General features: G+C 48.7%; 1 protein-coding gene across 1 annotated transcript in view; it reads left to right on the top strand.

Annotated features, from left to right (window-relative positions):
- The window catches only part of nectin1a (nectin cell adhesion molecule 1a), a 100,802-nt gene extending 81,726 nt beyond the window's left edge, over nt 1–19,076 (top strand). The window contains exons 5-6 of the mRNA XM_035434487.1: nt 3,203–3,354; nt 18,212–19,076. Of these exons, the coding sequence (XP_035290378.1) occupies nt 3,203–3,354; nt 18,212–18,720 (661 nt within the window). The 3' untranslated portion in view covers nt 18,721–19,076. The remainder of the gene's footprint in view (nt 1–3,202; nt 3,355–18,211) is intronic.
- The last annotated feature ends 2,459 nt before the right edge of the window (nt 19,077–21,535 follow it).

The raw sequence follows: 21,535 nt of genomic DNA, 5'->3' as shown, positions 1-21,535 counted from the left end.
TTAAAAGCATTCTAATCGCATGTTTGTGATGTCACACCTTAAGGGCTTAATTAAAGGCTAACACAACCTGAGGGAGGGGGAAGAGACACAGAGGCTGAGAGGAAGGCTTATTTCAGAAAGAGATGGAGAGGCGGAGATGTGAGAAAGACGTGTGGGCAGGTGGAGAGGTGACGTGGGGGGGGGGGGTGGGGGGATGACGGGTCGGACGAGACAGCTGACGGGGCGGTGGACAGCCAGACTCTAAATGGGTTGTGACACTTCCCCCGGGCTGTGCATTGGAGGTGATTACAGGGCCCTTCTGTGACAGGGCGACACAGATTTACAAACGCGTGTATTCACACGCGTACACACACAGACACACACACACACTGTCTCTCTCAGACACACACACACGCACGCACGCACACTCACACGCGCTCTCTCTCTCGCGCACACACACACACGCTTTCTCTCTCTCTCACGCACACACACACACACACACACACGCTCTCTCTCTCACGCACACACACACACATGCTCTCTCTCTCACACACACACACACACAGTACACAGGCCACATGTGCACTCTGGTGTCCTCATGCCTGTAGGCACATGTGCACATGTGCACGCGTTGCTGGCACAAGCTCACACACGAACATTCTCTTTTCCTCTCTGTCTCTCTGTTTCTCTCTCTCTCTCGTATGGAATTCACAACTGAATCAAAAATGACCACAAGCTCTGCATGCTTCAGAGTTTGAATGGAAGTACATTTCTCACTATACTAGAAACATATGACACACACACATGCATGCGTGTGCACACACACACACACACACACACTACACACCCCACATACACACATACACACGCTCAGACAGATGCACATCTCCACCTCACATAGTCATGCGCGTGCACACACACGCGCACACACACACACACACACACACACACACACACACACACACACGCTCAGAGAACTGAGAAAAATGATAAAATAAGAGAAAGGGATGAGCGCTGCTGGCCGCTGGACGTGTGCTCTTTCCGTCTCTCTGCAGAGACAGCTGACTGACTGCGTGCTGAAAGCAGAGATTGGATTATGCCGGGCGGTGACATTTCATCGCGCGGTGGATATCTTGTGCTGTAACACGGCGGTGTGGAGCGACGGGTTTCAGTCCATTTTCCTCCACGCAGGAGTGGAAAGTGTCTCAAAACACTGAAAGTGGGATTCTCCGAGAACAGAAACCCCTGAGAAAGCCCTTGCTCAGAGGAACCAGGCATTGCTAAATCAGTTTTCTAAGGTGTATTTACCTAGCTTCCACTTGCCACGGTTCCTCCTACTATGTAGCTGTTTATCTCAACTGTACTGTACGTGGACAAACAACCCAGAATATTCATCTGATTCAGAGTTCCAGTAAGCTGGATACATGGAAACATTTTTCATTGTATAGCTGTTCTGCCAGAACATACTTGATATACTAATGTTTTTACAGATCTGTCGTAATTGTAATTCATAATTTCCATTTTTTCCAATCCTAAAAAACTGAGATTTTAGATTTATATTTGTTTGTTTTTAAAATATATATATTTAGAGCGATTAATCAGCAAGCTATCTGTCTTAGAGGGTGTGAAATTGAAGGGTGACCTGATTTCCCCCGCGTTTCTAGAAAGTTCTTCGCTTCGTACCGGACGAATGATTCGTTCCGTTCCCTCGAGCGTCCCGCGACGCTGGCGGCCCCGTTCCCGTTCTGTTCCTCTGAAACAGGGACGGGAGTCCGAGGCGAACATTCGCGACCCCGCCGCTTACGCGAGTGTTGAAATTACTAACCGGGTCGTTGCGGGGTTTAAACCGTGACAGCTGGCGTCCGAAGCGCTGTGATTCGGTTAAAATAACTGACTTTTTTCGTACGACCGAAGCGTTCGGTCTCCGCTCTTATCTCCTTAAGCTGACGCAGGCGCGGCTTAACGTTGAACAGAGATCGCGCCTCGTTGCCAAGGCTAAAGCAGCAGCACGACCTGGAATAAATTAAACGAAGACGTACCGACGGCAAGTAAACAGACTGGCAGTTACGTTGATCGATGGGCGCGCGTAAATGTGAGCGTGTAGTTTGATTTGGTTGGCGGAATGATTGACGGCGTTGGCGGGTAGGTCAGCAGATGGACGGCCGGAGGGACGGATAGATAGACGGACGGACGGACGGGCGATTCGGCACTTTTAAATCCATCATCCGCGAAAGCCGAAGAGGAAAGGGATATGGAACCGGCGCCAGAAGAGATGAATCATGCTGGATTTCACGGCCTTCTAGGATTCGTCATAAAATCGCAAACAGCTGGGGCTCGGGGGGGGAAAGGATCAGCGGTGAGATCACGCGCTCGAGGCGGCCGTCGGTGCGGCCTTCCTGTACGCAGGTATAGCTGAGTGAGGAGAGAGAGGATTCAGACCGTCTCCCACTCAGTAACTGCATGAGGATATCGTAGTCAAAACCACCATAGAGCCTCTACACAAAACTAGATGGTCAGACACACAGTAACTGTATGAGGGTATCATAGTCAAAACCACCATAGAGCCCCTACACAAAACTAGATGGTCAGAGAGCGAGGCTTAATTAGCTACATAATAGGTGGAAATACCAAGTGATATCAAACACTGATATCAGACTATTTCAGACCAGTCAAGAATTTTGCCCCCCGTAGCAAAATACTGTGATTGGTTCAAGACAAATGGAGCTATTAAATATTCAGCAATAGCTCCTCCCATCTTACGGTACACAAAGTATTTCTTCCATAACTACTGAATAAAAGACACAATAAAGTTGTGTCATATTGTGTATTGTGTCTTTTTTTTTAAATAAATGACACAATACTCTACAGATAAACACCCCCTTGATAGTCTGTGTTCTTTTTCATGGTAGATACAGTCAATCAAGGTAAACCATTTTTCTCTGTTCGGTGTACTTTTCGAATGGACCATATTATCTAATAAAAAGCGGCAATATGTGCAGCTCGGTACTGCGTGTGAGTTTCCCCGACACAAATTATCAAAGGGATTTTTATGTATTCTTTTATATTTATCTCCATGGAGACTGCCGTGCCGTTTCCTGTGTTTAATTGCTGTTGATTTCTGCAGACTGCCACTCACCGCGTTTACGGTGGCACTGGGAATTTATTATTTTATTTATTTATTTATTTATTTTAACGCGGTTTCTCTCTCCCCGTCCTCTCGCAGACTGAACGGCTCGATGCCCGCCAACGCGGAGATCCGCAACAACACACTGCTGTTCAAGGGCGCGGTGACCAACGAGGTGGCGGGGACGTACGTGTGCGACGCCACCAACAGCATCGGGACGCGCTCGGGCCAGGTGGAGGTCAACGTGACGGGTAGGTCGTCCGGGACTGGCTCTCGCCCTATTACTGGGTCTTTCTCTCGCCCTAACCTCGGGGTCTGGGCCCCCCCCCCCCCCCCCCCCCCCCCCCCCCCGGCTCCGTGGACGCGAGTCGACGAGAGCTGATAACCCTTACCGCCAACCGCCGCTGTGTAATATAGCCATCACACACACACACACACACACGCCTGCCTGCCTGTGTTTCCATTCGGTGTGTGTCGTGTCAGCGCGTCTTTAAGATGGATCCGGCCTGGCATCCCTCCCGCACCCCCGCGCTCTTCCTCGTGCGGTGAGCACTGTCCTCCATCCGGGACACGCATCACAGCGATAACCCCAGCACGTCAGGTTCGGGGACCTCCGTCCCCTTTTCACTTCGCATTGTGACACAGCCCCCCCCCCCTCCACCCTCCACCCTCACCCCCCCAGTCCCCCCCGCTCCCCTCCGACAGCGAGGCCCAGGCAGGTGCGGAGAGGTAGAGGGGAGGACAACGCTGCCGCGTCACCGGATCCCCAAAAATAGAACAGGACAGAACGGTACACAACGCCTTCTATTTCAGGAGCCGGCATCGGAAACATTCTGCAACGTGGTCACATTTGTCAGAGCCGCCGGAGCCTTCTGTAAGCGAATTCCTTTCGCTCGTTCTCGTTTCCCCTCCGTTAATAACCCGGGAACAAAGAAAAATGCACCAGAAAGCAATCCGCTTCCCTGACTTTGCTTTTCCAACCGACTGGAGAGTCTTTTTCCTGTGATCTGTTACATCTGGGGGAAAATGTGTAATGAAAGCGAGCTCGCTGTCCTTGTTGTTTGTGGTATCAGCGGTGATGATGATGATGATGGTGACGGCTGCAGGTGCGTTCGGCTCTGTAGCGCGGCGTCTTCAAGCTCGGCGTTCGGAACGCCGCCGTGTGCGTGGCGGACGCGCGCGGCTTTCTGCGTCGCCCGCGGCAACGCTGCCGACTGGCACCGGGCCAACCTGTCCCGCTCCCGTTCCCTGGGTCTGTCTGCCTACCCCCACCCCCCCACCCCCCACAGGGCTGAGGCAACAGCAGGCCCGCACCAGGGTTGACTCATGGGAAGTGATGAATGGAGCGATTAGGCACACATATCCTCAGTAACACCCCCCCTTCCCTCCCCCTCCACCTGTGACTGGTTTCACTGGATTCACGACAGGGCACCTACAAAAATCCCCATAATCCCATTCACTGTTGCAGCAACAATCATAAAAGTTGGATGAAGAAGTGGTTTATTCAACAGTGGCTAATGGCCTGTTCTTAAGTCAGGGGAAGGAAGGGTTGCTTTGATGGCAGTCCATTGTGTAGAAATGCACAGACAACCTGGGCTCTGTGTGCAGACTTGCCTCTGTAATACTACAGGCTGTCACTGGATTTCACAAAGTGATGAATCACAATTAGAAGTAAACCCACTTTGAAGGAACGGGCGTGGCACGGAGGTGCCTAGTCCATTGAAAGGGATTAACGCAGTGGGCGTGTCCGGAGGGTGAGCTTCTGCATGCGAGTGAAGGGTCATGCCCGCGTGTGTAAGTGTGCGTGCGTAATACCTGCCACTCACAGATAAGTGCATGTTTGTGCGTGTGCGTGTGTGCGCACACGTGTGTGTATACATGTGTATGTGTGAATTTATGTGTTTGTGTGTGTGTCCGTGTGCGCGTCTGTGTATGTGCATCAGTTTGTGTCTGTATGTGTGTGTCTATGTGCATGAGTTTGTGTCTGTGTGTGTGTGTGTGTGTGTGTGTGTGTGTGTGTGCGTGTGTGTGTATGTGCATGAGTTTGTGTCTGTATGTGTGTGTCTATGTGCATGAGTTTGTGTCTGTGTGTGTGTGTGTGTGTGTGTGCGTGTGTGTGTATGTGCATGAGTTTGTGTCTGTATGTGTGTGTGTGCATGAGTTTGTGTCTGTGTGTGTGTGTGTGTGTATGCGTGTGTGTGTGTATGTGCATGAGTTTGTGTCTGTGTGTGTGTGTGTGCATGAGTTTGTGTCTGTGTGTGTGTGTGTGTGTGTGTATGTGCATGAGGTTGTGTCTATGTGTGTGTGTGCATGAGTTTGTGTTAGTTTGTTCATTCGTGCATGCGCGTGCGTGTATGTGCACACACGTCTGTGATCTGACAGGGCGAACATTATTCAGCACTTTGCACTTTGCTGAGAGAGGAGCCGGGATGTGACTCATCCCCGCTCATGGTTCCCTTCCCTCTCCCAGCTGTCAGGTCTCCTCCAGGGCCGCGGATACCCAGAGCCCCGGCTGCTAATGCGCTGTGAATCACACTCTTTCTGGGAGGGCCAGACTTAGTTAACAGCTTCTACCGTCTCCGATGCAACACTCGGAAAAGTTTTTTTTTTTTTTTTTCTCATCTCCGTTCTAGCCCACTTTTTACGCCTTTTTGCCTACGCCGGTTTCATCGACCGTTCGGTGCACCTCTGCGTCTCTCTGTCCTCTGCGCCCTTTTGCCTTGAACTGACCCCATGCGGCTGAACGCTAACGCTAACAATAACAGATGCATTATGGGACGGGGCGCAGTGGAACACGTCCCGCGTGTCTGCAGCGCGATTGTTTGAGCTAGCTTATTTATATCGGCACATTCGTCGGTGTTTGTTCAGGAAAGGGGGGGGGGGGGGGAGCGGTAAGCCTTTTGAAAGCAGGAATGTCGAAATGGATTAGGCTTTATTGCTACAGTATGTCTGGGACTTCTTTTGTGATAAAGCGCCTTGAGAGAGTAACAAAAGGGCGCCAGGCTTAATTTGACTGGCGGATGTCGGCCGTAGGCCTCGCCCCCTTAGGTAGAGCAGCGGAGAGCGAACGCGCCATTGTCCCTTAAAAGCGAGCGCCCTCGCCTTCGGATTCGCACCCGTCGAGCGGACCGCGCAGGGGCGGCGTGGTTCTTCGCAGCAGTGTTTTTGAAGATTGAGATCGGTCACCGCCTTGGCACCTCGTGTTGTTCGACGAGCTCACGAACAATTAAAATTTCTCTTCGGCGTCCTCAAGCCGCAAATGTTAATTAACGATGCAGCGTACCAAACTTCACAGGTTCTCTGTAAGCAAAGGAAAGACGTATTAACTTGTAGTGAAATAAGTTTTTTTTGAATGCATTTTCTACCCAATGTGGAATACCCAGTCTTGCACTCATGTAGGGTTGGGGAATAAAACCGCAAAGATAATTATGAAATGCAGTCAAGGCCATCACCACCATGGCGTGCATTATATTTCTTTTCATCTTTTTCTCTTCACGTATACCTGATACGTTAGTAAACAGTCAAAATTCAGAGACTGCTTGAAATGGTTCTGGGGGGAAAAAACGTCAGTGCTGATATCTTATTGGGCATCGATAAGGCAGCCAATCAGCAGCAAGGCCTTGCAGCTTCCATGCGATTGACAAAAACACATCACGTGATGACGTGGATGCAGTTCGACCTTGCTCCTGATTGGCTGTCGAATGAACATTCAATAGATTGCAGTGTTGATGTTTTTTTTTTCTTTTTTCTTTTTTTTACCTCAGAAGCCTTTCAAACGGCCTCTGAAGTTTGGACGCTTACCACAGCATCAGATATAATTCCAGAAGAAAAGCTATAAAAAAAATACACCACATGCTGGCGATGATCACTATTGCAGTCAGCAGTAATCATTGCGGTATGTCACCCGGGCCTACTCACACGCGACGCACATGGCGACCGCTGTTGTTGATTTGGCAGATTGCGGACAAGCCTGTGATGTCAGCTGTTGCTTCTCATCGCAGCACGGTTAGCGTGGCGGGCACGCGGAGGCATTTCGGGTGGAGACGCTTCACGTTTAGCTCAACGGATGAACCTGCAGGCGCCTGACCCACCAACAGGGGTCGCCGGTGCGCGTTGAGACAGCGACAGCCCAGCCGACCGAAACCCTCCTGTCTCCTAGCAACGCGAGAGCCGCTCGTGCACCTTATTTGTCCGCAGACCCCTACCACGACAATCAACCGAAGTATGACGGGTGGGAAGAAACAGTTGGACGGCCTCATAGAAACAGTTGGTGGGTTTGTTTATCTTGGGGGTATAATCAACGCTTAGCAACCTGGTTGGGCAGCATTGCTTAACCAGTGGGTGGCAACCATATGGCTCGGATACCGTTGCCAAGGTCTGAGCTGGTGACATTTAAGGTACCGATGCGGGACTTCAAAACCTGTTGCGCATCAGTCGACTCCACGTCTTCTGCAGTATGTTAGTATCACTAAAACTTTGGTGAAAACAGTGCACAAGAAATGGTAGGGTCGGAGTCAAAGTGTTTTTCCAGTAAAAATACAGCATATACAAACCCCCATACAGTATAGACTAGTCCGGAAGCCTGTTCATGTTATTCTGTGTATCAGGGTATGCAGCAAAACAGAGTTTTGAGAAGCCGCAGTAGACAAAAATAAAACCGCTTACTTAAAAGTGACACCATGTTGGATCGCTGAAACCTAAAAAATCGCACTTGTCTATTTTTTATTAAAAAATGCAGCGAGTTTTTTTTTTTTCTCGTCACGCAATTCAATTAATCTCACCTTTTGAAGCCAGCATAAACATTTTCTGTCGCTTGAACAAAAGTAAACTTCACTTGAAAGTGGAAAGAACCAAAGGGGGGGGGGGGAGAGTCTTTTGTGTCACGCACAGCACAGAAATGACCGCAAGCAATGCTGATGAAGACAAGCCTCGGGAACAAAGCAATGCGGCACGTTCTGTTGAAGCAGCAGTCGGCGCACAAAGAACTATGAATATTAATGTGAATTTATTAAAATATAATAATGGCCATTATTATTATTATTATTATTATTATTAAGTAGTGAACGAATGTGCCAATAGCCCATGCTCAGTTCTAAATGTCTAAACTGCATCTCCACCTCACGTTGCTGATCTCAGTGTTCTGTTTGGAAAAGTACTGGGGCCCAGCCATGAATTCTCATATGCAGCTGGCATGCGGACATTTGTACACAAACGCCAGAAGCGCATTTTCGCTATCTGCGGGTGGACAGCGCGGACGCCCAGAGCGCAGTTCGCGTAATGGTCTGTTTGACAAGATAGCGCTCGGGAGATTTAGACAAGGCCCGCGCCGCACGACGTAGGTTGGAGGAGCACACGAAACGCGTGTTTACATCGGCGGTAGCGCTCTCCGTTGCTCGTCCGCTATCTCTGCGGTTTCAGAATCAATCATCTGCGCGTATGCAGGTATTTGTTGTCAGCAGGGCAGTTTGCTTTATCAGCACGGCGTTCCCATATCTTAACTTTATCACGGGTGGGAGGACGTGCGGCGATGTCGGTTTTCCCCTTGCATCTTGTTTCCCCACAGGTTTTGGTGAGATGCCTGATGGGAATTGTAGTACAATACCAAATTGGAACTCTGGGTTTTCTGAGCACAACAACATTTTAAAGGGAAGGATTTCTCGCTGGGAAAAGGAATGAGAACTGTGTGTGTGTGTGCGTGTGTGTGTGTGAGAGAGAGAGAGAGAGAATCACCTTTTCAGGTGAAGAAGCGTGAGATGAGAGAGGGAGAGGTAGGGGAAATTGAGGGTGACGGTAACAGCGACAGTATGCTGCAGTTAATGAAGCTCTGTGCGTTTTCTTTTGCTTTTCCTTTTTTTTTTTTAAACATTCGTCAAATAAAATCAGGTAATGTTCAATAGCTGACATAACAACAAATACTGCTACAGAGAGCTCACAGCGTGCCAGACGAAAATCTGATGTAATATTATGACAAACACACAGCGTGTGAGAGTGACTGAGCGCCTGAGGTAATAATGAAACACGGTGATGCGTCAGAGAGAGAGAGAGAAGAATGGATCCTGCGGGACGACAGCTTTCGGAAGAGGCCGGATGTTCCCGAAGCACCGTATGCAGAACTGCATTTAATTACAGGGCACGCTCATTTATGCTATAAATCTACAGCCCACTTTAGTCATGTTTTTTTCTTAATTTGTGTATATAATCATTAAACGAAGGATACGAAGTATGTTGGAAGCAGGTGCTTCCACACTGATGTGGTTCCCGAGTTAATTAAAAGTGCAATGATGCAGTCAAGGGAGGGGGGGGGGGGGAGTGGGGGTGGGAGGGAGGTGTTGTGACTTCCAGTGTCTTACCTTGTAATTGATTCATAATGTTTAAAACCAACCTTTAAGAGCAATTGGAAGCCAGAGCAAAGATGCAAGAATTTGGGTAACATGCCATCTCCTATTTTATTTTTATTTTTTTCGTCAGAAGCCTTGCTACTCTGCTAGATGCTAAAGGCTCATGTACACCAAGCTGGTCAATGTAGTAATAGTCTTTCCAACCTAGGAAATCCAGTACGGTGTATGCGCAGTTAATATTTATCGTGCAGTCATGCACACTGTACGATCGAGTGCAAATTCATGGTGTGTTTGCGCAGGCAGCAGTGACCCGCCTGACATATCGGCTATACCAATTGCAACGCGTGATATATTTTCTCTCCGCCCATTTTTGCGCGGTGTGTTTAATTTCATAATTTACCGGGCGCTAACTCGCAGCGTATTACTTTTGCTGCGAGGGTCAGCGCTCGCCGCTCTTTCAGATTGCCACTTCATTAGCGTCTCCCGCTCTACGGGTGCGTTCCTCGACCGAGTAGCTTCGTCTCGCTAATTAATTACAGCGCGAAAAGGTCGGCACGAGGGAGCGCGAATGAAACATCCCGTTAACGCTATTTCAGCCAATTAATTTTCCGGTCGAGTGTTCTTTATTTTTTTTCTATTTTAATTTTTTTTTTTTTTTTTTTCAACTGTGATTAGTCATATACCGTTTTGCATCTCTGTGAAATCCGTTGTTTTGACTTTTCAGCCCCGATGGAAGAGGTCCCTTCATGTTTGTGGAACATTGCAACCTTGAAGATCTTAAGGGGACAGCAAGCACAGCCGTCATTAAAAAAAATATCATTATTATTATTATTTTTTTCAATGTGTCGTTTTTTTTTTATTCGTTTTTTTCTTCTCTGTTACCAATTAGTTTTGAGTTACTTTGGTATTGTCATCCCAGAATCCATGACTTGAATTCCAAGTAGGGATCAACATGACAGGGCATGTCCAGCAAGTTACGTTTGCAAGGACGAATGAAGGCTTGAATTTAACTGCTAACCGATTATAGCGCTCAACTGCAACCTAAAACTACTTTAGTCTAACTAAACTTACTTTAGTCTAACCCACAAAATCATTTTCCCTTGTCTTTTTTAAGGACCTGTAATGTCTTAGAAAAACTGATGACACACAACAATACTTTGATTGTAAATATTTTATCACCGATGACTAATCGATGTAAATTCGTTTTGCCTTGTAAAACAGTGCGCTCTTACGAAAGTTTGTTTTTAATCCTACGAGGTTCTATGGAGAGCACTGAAAATGTCTGGAAATTTCTTTGTGTATAATGACATTAATAGGAGTCCAATGTATCAGAGGTGTGTCGGACCAAGTGAGGGACATGTCATCTAGACCCGAGGGACGTGTGTTTAGATTCCTGATGCTGTAGTCCCCAGTGAACACAGTGCAGTTAAACTTAACGCACACTTCACAGAAGATTAACGTAAGCTGGTCACATGATGCCAGCTATAGAAAATGTACGTGGAGACGGTTTTTACGCCACTTGCTAATGTTGTTTGAAAGGGGATTCGCCTTTAATTACTTTAATACTTTTTTTCCGAGCGGAATAAGATTACAGCGAGGTTGCGCAATGGCTTTGCCCCCGCGAGAGGGGCGTAATTAAATCACGCTGCGTTCGTTTAGCGAGCGCTCCTTACCCAGAAGCCCCTCGGAAATGTGAACATGTGCGCATCCACCTGAGTTAAACGGATAAGCACTTCAGCTTCGCTGGATTTTATCCGCAAATATGTTTAGCCTCGCGAAAGCTTGTGCTGTTGCGAAACGTTTCTCTCTTTTTTCTTCGGAACGTGGGAATAATAATGGCGTCTAACGAGGGGGAAGTGAAACAGCGGGGGCCTCTTTTTCGAAGGCCCCCCCCCCCCCTGTACGGCTGTCTTAAACTCTGCCCGACGGGGAGACTGGGCGCCATTTTCGACGCAGGTGTTGGGCCTCTGTTTGCCAGCCCCAGCTACGAGGCGGCCCCCCCCCGCGCTGGGGTTAAGCGTTGCCGGAGCGACGGAACGCTCCTCGATTAACGGAGGGGCAGAAGGTTCGCCACCGCGGTGAAATCGCGGGGTGGCGGTGTCGACTTCCGTTCACGCTTTCCTGAGCTGTGTGGGTCCCTGAGAAGGAAATGAAGTGATGGGGGGGGGGGAGAGAGAGAAGTGACTCCCCCGCCGCCAGGTGAAAATGAAATCAATAAAAGAGTGATGCACCCTGGGTAATGTAAATAAATGGAGGGATGCGCACGATCGGGGGGGAAAAGGGAAACACTCGAACCCGTTCGATTACGGAATTCAGTGGAAGGGACAGAATGAAGTGAGAGGCCTGGGGGGAAGAGAGAGAGAGGGAGAGAGAGAGAGAGAGAGAGAGAGAGCAACATCTTTTTTCCAAATTTACCGTCAGCTTTCTGTGGTGTTCAAGGAGTGCGAGGAAGGTCTTTTTGCTCAACCCTTTTGTTTATGTTACATCATTGTTTCATTTTTTTTTTTTTGAATATCGGGGCATTGAAGCAACAAATGGGGTCTGAACTTCACGATTCATATTCGGTACAGCGAGTGCATGGTGAAAAATATGTACTGGCTTTTTAAATTTTTTTTGAGGAAGTTGATTGATGTGTTGAATTTCTGAATTGAACTGGAGCTGACATTACTGGAGATTAAGGATTGGGAAGGAAGGAAGATAAGGTTCGGCAGTGTTAGCAGTGAACAGGCTGAGGTCAGCTATCGATTTGCCCGCGTGTACCCCAAGGGGTAATATTGATTGAAGAACATACTTTATTTATAAGGTTATGTCCTGGAATGTCATTTAGATACTTTTTCTATTAACCCTTCAAGGTGTAAGATCACAAATTTGTCATTAGAATGTTCTTAGCCGAACATCCTAGTGGTGATGTAACAATCACTACTGCTAATTGAAAGCGGTGGAGTCCTAGAACACCGACTTTCCAACAAACCTACTCTTCAAAGCTGAATCAAACCCTGGCCTTCTGTTGCCTTCGAGGGACAACGAGAGAGAGGGATAACCCCGATTACCGTTTCGCTTTTCCTGACGGGCACCCCGAAAACACGGCCGCTCAAAAACGCGTTAAACGTTTCCCAACGTCCGGGGAAACGCCGGCAGTCACAGCCGTCCGTCGCGATCGCGGAGGAGGCAGTGGCGGTGTTAATGGGCCCGGCGGCACGTCGGCCATTAGAGGAGGTCGGTTTTCATTAAGGCCGAAAACGACCCGCTATCTTTTCTCGTCGGCGACGGCGCCGGCACGCCGCCGTGATTGAGTTTGTCAGCCGGCGCCGAGAAGATTTCACACGAATGTCATTTTTAATTTATTCACCCTAATATTTATATTTGTGTCTCCGGTCCGGCTCGCGGTGTGACTTGTTGACGTGACGTGGGGGGGGGGGGGCGTGTTTGTATTTTGGGGTGGGGGAGCGCGTGCAGGAGTGGAGACACTGTAGTAATGATTCAGTCACTGCAGGCCAATAACCAGCCCAGAAGAGCAAACAGGAAGTCAGGCACCTGGTCAGGAAGTGGCTGGGCGTTCACAGCGCCGGGGCAGAGGGCTGCTCCGTTCAGTTCCCGGCAGTCCCCCTGCCGTGTCTTCACCCCGCTCTTCTTCTTAACGGCTAACGGCGGGAATGCGGCGGGTTGCCTCTCTCCCGCCATCGCGGCTTTAATCTTCCCGCCGGCCTCGCTCTCCTCCCCCCGCAGGCCAGCAGCCGCAGGCGATTCAAACACTGCATGCGAAAGGGCAAAAAAAAAAAAAAGAAATGGAAATTTCCGGAATTATCGTCTCACCTTAATACCCCCGCCCCCTCTCGCTGTCACTCAGTCTGTCATTTTCGCTTCTCGCACGCCGCGCTTCCGACTGCAGTCGTCGCAGAATCGCCGCGTGACACGGACGTGTCATTCTGCGTATTGTCTGCGTGCTCTTTGAAGCCCAATTACAGGTTTTGAACATCAGTTGATGTTCCGTTCCTCCTTTCCGAAACTGCAGGCCTTCACTTTGTTGGCTCCGCATCGACACACACCCCCACATACGCTGCATGCACACAGACACTCCTGGAAACACACCTAGACACACACACTCACACACACACACACATACACACATACACACATGGTAAATGGTAAATAGACTGCACATGGCTTTGATAAGTTACATGAATTTGGTTAGTAAGAACATTTCACCTAGGCCATGTCTACACACACACACACACACACACACACACATACACAAGCAGGTACATACACACACACGCACCCACACACAAACACACACACGCATGCACACAGACCTTTAAGCTTCTGTTTGGCATTTTGGTCGTCAACATTTCAACTAGTAATTGATGTTATAAACATAAAATATGTACACATTCCTTTCCTCCCAAAGGCCCTTTGGATACCACTGGCCTGCGGACATACGGCCTTTATTGTTGTTTATTGTGTCAATTGCGAGATAGGAATAAATTTGATCTTTACTGCATTTTTTTCATAAAATTGAACACGCTATAAAAACATAGCTGTAAATGTTACGCAGTGACACAAAAACCTAATGACCACTGAATCTAAAAGGCCCGCCTGACAGGGATACCGAACAATGGCGGTTTCCCCCCGTCGAGACGTCTATGGTTTTATCGCGGGTGGCTCCAGACCGAAAGCCTTTCCCCGGCGACCGCGCGGCACCTATTAAATCTCCACGGGGCCGTCGGTCGCTCAAGGTTACCTTGCCGGCCGTCCGCAAAAATCCCCCGGGGGGCCGGTGGCGGCGGGAAGCGAACCCCGCCCCCGCCCCCCCCCCCCCCGCGAACGCTATCGGGCCTTTAGCGACGCTTTCTTATCTGGGCCTCGGCAGGTGTTGCCGTTAGATACGGCCGATTCCATAAAACCGCTCCCCCCCCGTCCCCACCCCCCCCACCATCCCCCAAACGTCGGCTTCGCACACTACCCCCGCCACGCCTCAAAACCATTTTACGGCGCCTTTTTGAGCGCCGGGCCCTCGATGAGTCACTGTCAGAGCGCTCTTATCGATCGAGCTCGCCGCTACACGCCCGGGGAGGCTGGGGCGTGTCGGAAGGTTCTAGGCCACCTGTCCGTCCGGCGCGCAAAGTCCTCCCGCCGCGCCTCGCGTCCGGCGGGCAGAGCGGCCATCTTGGATTGCGAGCGCAGGTGGCCGGCGGCGGGGGTGAGGAGGGCGGGGTCGCCTCGCCTTCGGAGGCTAACAGAGGCGCTACGCCCGCTAGCCGAGGGAAGCCAGCTGTTCACACACCGTCTCCAGCGCTATCTCTGTCGCTCGATCATCCATAAAGCAATCGCTGTGTACTTCCCTGCAATAAATTTCCCTCGCTAATGTTTATAACCGCATGCCGCCACAAGGTCCTGTTTGCTTCCTTTTCTATCACTTTAGCCGTTAGCGCCTTATTGTTTTATAGCAGCTTTGTGCTAGCAATCCCCAATAAATGGGAAGCTATTGCATGAGTTATTACAATCACTTTGCAGATGCTGTTACCAAGAGCAACGGACAGAAGTGCATCATATTGTATTCTAGTTTGCCGCTAATTTGTCATGCAACTTGTAATTAATTGTGAAATAAAAGAATATTGGTTTGAAAAATAAACCCTAGAAAGGAAATAGCTTGATGTACCAAACACACTGACCAAGCAATAACTTTCCCTGGGTTTTCACACACAGCCACCCGAAGAGGTTTTTAAGAGTGACCATTGGCACTTGATCTGTGTTGACTTTAACAAGAACACCACCAGAGAAAAAGTTCCAGAAGCTTCTCTTTTAAGTATTTCATTTGGAGCACTTTTATGACCGGTTCTGGTTTAGTTTAGCTCTCACTGTGGGCTTAGGTCCTGTGTGATTGACAGAAAAATTGGCCTATCCAAGCAAAGAGAGAAAACTGGCAGGAACACAGAAAAAGTTCAGGCGAGTAAAGTGTTGCGCTCCTTAAGGATTGACTTTTCTTTCTCTGTTCCTGCTGAAAGGTGACCCCCCCCTCTCTCTGCTCACTCATTGGTGTGTGTAATGCATCCACACCAAAGGCATAATCCCATTAAGGCCTGGATTAAGACCAAGGAGCCCAGACTACACAGATATACCGAGGGAACCATAGACAGAGGGCAAGAGGGAAGAGGGAGAATGCTAGAGAGAGGGGGAGGGGGAGGGAGGGAGGGAGAGAGACAGAGAGAGAGATGGAGAGGAAGAAGGAGAGGGAGGGAAAGGGGGAGAGAGAGAGAGATGGGAGAGAGAGAGGGAAATGGAGGAGAAAATGAACTCTAGGCGATGAGTCCACTAGCAGAGAATTTTTATGCACATTTTATGCAGTGGCTGTTTGCTGTACAAACACCCACATACACCATATGCACACAGACGCACACACACACCCACAACCCCCCACCCCTCTATGCACACACAGCTACAACCGCACAAACGATACATTCATTTACCACTAAAGGAAATCGTTTCAGAAAACTTTTAGAATTACTAATTTTTCTTGATAAAAAAGAAGTCTTTGAACACTTATGTATTCTAAATTTGTAATTCTTAATTTCCCTGAGCAAAAATAGTTCTGTGTACTGCCTGAAACCGAGTTCATTAATCTCTCTATCTTTTATTTTTTTACAAGTTTCCCATTTCTCTTAAGCCGTATTATTTTACATACTAATGCGAAAACTTAAAAGCAATAAACCTTGTCTTTACCTTTCGGATTTTAATGGATATTAATGTGTCTTGAAAGAACACATTGCATTTGCTAAATCTGTGACCGAAACATTATGCCATGTATGTACACACATACAGTAATGGTGTGTGCATAGATTTGCTCCTCAAAGTTAAAATAAGGTGGCTTCAACTTAAGACTATACTAAAAATCATGATTTCATATCATATACCTTACCTTTAAAGTTGCTGAAATAGCTACAAAGTATTGTGTATATGAACTATTGCAGACATATTTGAGTACTCTGCGGCAGTGTGTGTGTGTGTGTGTGTGTGCGTGTGTGCGTGTGTGCGTGTGTGCGTGTGTGCGTGTGTGTGTGTGTGTATGTGTGTGCGTGTGTGTGCGTGTGTGCGTGTGTGCGTGTGTGCGTGTGTGCGCGTGTGTGCGTGTGTGTGTGTGTGTGTGTGCGTGCGTGCGTGCGTGCGTGCGTGCGTGCGTGCGTGCGTGCGTGCGTGCGTGCGCGCGTGCGCGTGTGTGTGTGTGTGTGTGTGTGTGTGTGTGTGTGTGTGTGTGTCAGCTTGTCCTTCCTCAGGTTGTTCATTCCGGTCATTGTGGACTTAGGAGGTCCCTTTCGTCTGTTTTCCCTCTGAAGCGCCCACAGGAGCCGCGCGCGTGAATACGCATGCTTCGTGCTCGAGCCGCAGCCTTGAGCGATGACGACCGCGCGTAATTAGCGGAAGCAGACCGATCCTCTTCTCGACTCTGAATTTCACGAACCCCTTTCATAAGGGCTTTTCCGCCATTGTGCTGCCGCAGCTAAGATTGGACAAGTGCTTTGTATCCGCTCGAGCCAGAACACCGTGTGTTCCTTCTTATTTTGGGGTACATTTTCAGTCATGGAAAAAAACATTTGAATTATTTTTTTATTCACAGATGAGGAGGCTGCGGGAGGCTGTGTACATGACATGTCTGGAGGATTGTTGTATTTGGTTTGGTGAAGTGAATTATAGGTAATTCCATCTGCTACAGGTTATCTGTAGCTTAGAAACTCACAAATAGGAGTACATTTCTTTTACGTTTAATATTTATGTGAGCTTAGCAACAATTAATTGATTTTCTTTGTTTTGTTTTGTTAATATGAGTTGCCAAAATGTTACTCATCTTTACTACATCTTTAGCCGAAAATTTAAAAGACTAAACACTCCAAGCAGTAAGCTGAAATTACTTTTTATGGCTCGTTGCTGAGATCCTGTTAATAAAGTAAAATATTTCTGAAGTGTCTATGAAGATTTCAAGCTGCAGAACTACAGTTGTGCTCTGCTGTGGTAAAGCAAGGGGGAAAGCTCCAAAAATCAGATCCTTGGTGGGTCACATCTGTGCCCTGACACTGTGTGTGGGGTTGCTTCAAATAATATCCAGTCGGATGCTGTCCATGGATCTTGTGTAAATCCCATGGGTTTCCCCAAAACCGATAACCGTTAAGCAATGGGAAAAATGGACATATAAATAAACTGTTCGGCCACAATTGAACTTTCTCTTGTGGTCTCCTGGCATACATTCTCTGTAGCTCCATTTTGAAGAATAGTATCCAGGGATAATATTTTCGGAGGAAGGACAGAATTATCAACATCAAATTTAAAACCCTGCCTGTGACCACAGTTGCTGGAAAAGGTTTGTGTTCAACTTCTGGACAGCTGAACGAGAACGGGTTTGGTGTGAGGAAGAAAAATGGACTGACAAAGTGGACTGCTTTTTTTACTGTTAAAAAAGAATGAACTATGTGTTGTATTGTTTTCTTAGCATTATGCTACTATTGCGATGGTGTCTGGCAATTGTGGCTGACTGAAGTTTCTGGATAATGTGGCCTATCAAAAGCTTTCAGAACGGTTTTAGGAGGGAGGGGGGGTTCCTTTACCCTTTCCTACACCTCCCCTGTTTACCTTCCCTCATCCCTCCCCAACCCTCCTCCCCGCCTCCTCCCACCTCCACCCCTCCTTCCCCCTCCTAAAAAAAAAAAAAAAAAGACCTCCCTACCTCCTTGCACCAGAGCACTGACGCACTGTACCCTTCCGTCTGTCTTTTCCTACCCAGAATTCCCTAACATCCCGCCACCCGGGGGCCATGAGATCCCGCAGGAGCAGCACAGCTCAGGGGCGGCCATAGGGGGCGCTGTGGGGGGAGTAGTCCTGCTGGCGGCGGCCGGCGCCCTCCTCTTCGTCTTCTTGCGTCGGCGCCAGCGCACCTTCAAGGGGGACTACAGCACCAAGAAGCACGTGTTCGGCAACGGCTACAGCAAGGCGGGGGGCCTGCCCGCGCACCCCCCCATGCCCAAGAACCTGCAGTACCCCGAGGACTCGGACGACGAGAAGAAGCCGGCCCAGATCGGGGGCGGCCCGGGGGGCTTCGAGGGGAGTGAGCGGGATTTCGACGGCGACGCCGAGGACCTGAAGAGGCCCTACTTCACGGTGGACGAGGGCGAGAGCCGCGACTACGACGAGCGGACTCTGGCCTTCCAGTACGACCCCGAGCCCGAGATGGCGGACGACATGGTCTCCCAGACCGACGGCTCCGTCATCTCGAAGAAAGAGTGGTACGTGTAGAGGCATGCCGGAGAGAGGAAAAGAAACGACAAACAAGCGCCCCCTCATTCCCACCAACCCCATCCACCCAAACCCTCTCTGTCAGTCCTTTCCTCCACCCCCCTCCATTCCCACCCTTCCCTCAGCCTCTGCCTGGTGCCTCCAGCCTAACCCCTCCCCTCCACCCCTCCATCCTCCCATCCCCCCCCCCTCACACCCATCTGAATCCATTCAAGTAAGCGGCATTGGAATCACTGCATTAATTTCAAAGAGCTCGCACCATCAACCTGACCGCACGTCGTCATCGCACCCTCGAAAGCTCTTCAGCGATTCTCTTCGGGGAAAAAAAAAAAGGTTTCATCGAGGAACTGGCGCGAGTCGTCGCTGACATTAGAGGCCGCCAGGCCCGTCGCTCGATAACAAAGCTTATTTGTTACTTTCCTTTTTTTAAATTTGTTTTTTTTTTCCCGTTAAAATAAATGTATCAAGTGTGTACAAAGAAAAAGAAACTACATTTTTGGAGGAATTGCTGAGTATATATTGTAAAAGTCCTACACTGGCTGTATGATGTTCTTGTTTTTCATTATTTTTTTATTTGTATTTTTTTTATCGTTGTTATTTCTATAATGCCTTTGTTTTTTGGTTGGGGGGGGTGAGGCGGGTGGGTTTGCTGACTGGTAACTCGTGACAGGAGGGGGGGCGGGGGGGTTAGACTGGGAGGGGGCAACTTTGGGTGCATGTGCAGAGGCATTCTGAGGAAAATAGCCACTGGTCAATAGTCACATGACCACACGTGCTCATTGTCCCCGGTTCAGCCCCGCCTCCCCTCCCTGCCCCTCCCCTCTCAGATTTAAGGAGGGGGTCCCCAATCGGAGGCGTATTGGCGTGACGCCCTGCTGCGTTCTCGTAGACCCCGCCGTAAACCAACCCTACGGTACCGCGAAACGGTTCAGACGCACTCGTCTGACCGGCCATTTGTGTAAACGCCACCCGCGTTATTCTGCTTCGCACCAGAAGAGCACCCTCATTGACAGGAAGAGGAGGCGTGGCGGTTAAACGTGTCGTCGGGTGTCATTAGAATACACGAATGCAGTCGGGAGCGGAGGCTCGTAATTGGAGCCTCGGAGTGTCAGTCATTTCTCAACCCCACCCCCCTTTTGTTTGATAATATGGGAAACACAATACTTTCAATATTGCTTCAGTATTGCTCTGAAATATATTTTTTTTTTTTTGTTGTTAATTTTTTATTTTTTATTTTTTGGCTAAACTTGAAAGAAAGCTAACCTTTGTAACCAGCTCTTTGTGTTCAGACCCATGGGTGAAATGGGTGAATGAGTACTTCATTTTTTCAGAATTTTTACTTGTTCTTTTTATTTTTTTGCATTGCTTTTTACACTACACTGTGTGGTCAATATGTGTTTACTTAAATTGCTTTTTTTTCCATTTTTTTACGTGGTTAAAAAATGTACAGAAAGAGTTGCCGTGCGCTTGGGACTATTGTAAGTGACTGTGATGTTTGTATTGATTCCAGGGGCGTGGAAGCTAAAGTGCTAGAACTTGACCCCCCCCCCCCCCCCCCCCCCCCCCCCCAACAATATCATAGTTTAATGAGCCCCTGTAACTCTCCGCTGCCCTCATTAGAAAGCACAAAATCAACTTAATTAGCTCTGGTGTGACCTTTCAGTTCTGGAAGACTGCTTTGGCACAGCATGGGTCCTTTGTTCACAGGTGGCATCAACCCATCATCAAAAGGGGCCTTTGGAACACTCAAGGGACTCTCAAAAGGGAAGGAGAACCAAAATGGCCGACCTAGTTTTGCACCTCCCGAACGTTGTTCCAAAAAAGAAAAAGAAAAAAAAACTAAGAAGAATAGAGAACATGCCTGACTGTCGTTCGCCAGCAGTTTGAGCCTTGCATCTGCGTGTTCTTTTGATATCGGTATTTTTGTTCATTTCGTTTCTTTTTTTTTTTTTTTAACATTCACTTTCTTTCAAATCCTGAAGGGAAAGAGGGGACCAAGTTTCTCTCACCGAAAAATGGCTGACAGCTGCTTCTGTGTGTGGGCAAGCACAGCTCTCGGAGATGGGAAACGTTTTTTTGTCTGATGTTTGGATCCTTTGCTTTCCGTTGCCAGCGATCAAGGTGGCACGCCGTGTCATCTTTCATTCAAAGCCTTCAGCACCTGTACACCAACGAAATGGGAATAAAGTTTAGTGGAAAATTAGAGAAAGCGAATCAGGCATTAGGCATCAACATCCTGCCTGACTATATGACAATATGTACACAAGCCTTATTTCTGTGTGTGCGTGCGTGTGTGTCTCTGTCTGTGTGTGTGTCTCTGTTTGTGTGTGTGTGTGTGTGTGTGTGTATGTATGTGTGTCTGTGTTTGAGAGAGACAGAGAGAGAGAGAGAGAGAGACATAGAGTTAATCGTGCTGTACTGTCTTCTAGTTAGCTAATCTCCTTAGGTCAGGTGACGCAAAGGGACCAGTGTCTTGCCCTCGGTCAGGGAGTGCGACCGCATGCACGGCCGCGCGGAGGTTCGGCGTGTTCTGCGTCGCTTCGTTCGAAGCCCGGTGGGGCGGGGGCGGGGAGGTGGGCGTCTTGCATCCGTTGTCTCCAGCCAGCTGCTTGCTAGCTCATTTTATTTATTTATCTCTGTTTCTAGGAGGTATTATTTGATGTCTGAATGGAGGAGTTTTTTTTTTTTTTTTTGGCCAGCGTTCAGACGTGGAGACCCGGCGGCTGCAGCTATCGGCCGCCTCGCGCGTCGCCCTTGTCGCCGTGGAGACACGCGGCGCACGCTACTCGCTCGTCAGAACCGTTATCGCTTCGGC

This window comes from Anguilla anguilla, chromosome 9 (genome assembly GCF_013347855.1).
Source record: "Anguilla anguilla isolate fAngAng1 chromosome 9, fAngAng1.pri, whole genome shotgun sequence".
Taxonomy (NCBI): Eukaryota; Metazoa; Chordata; class Actinopteri; order Anguilliformes; family Anguillidae; genus Anguilla; species Anguilla anguilla.
This window is presented reverse-complemented; position numbering and strand designations above follow the sequence as displayed.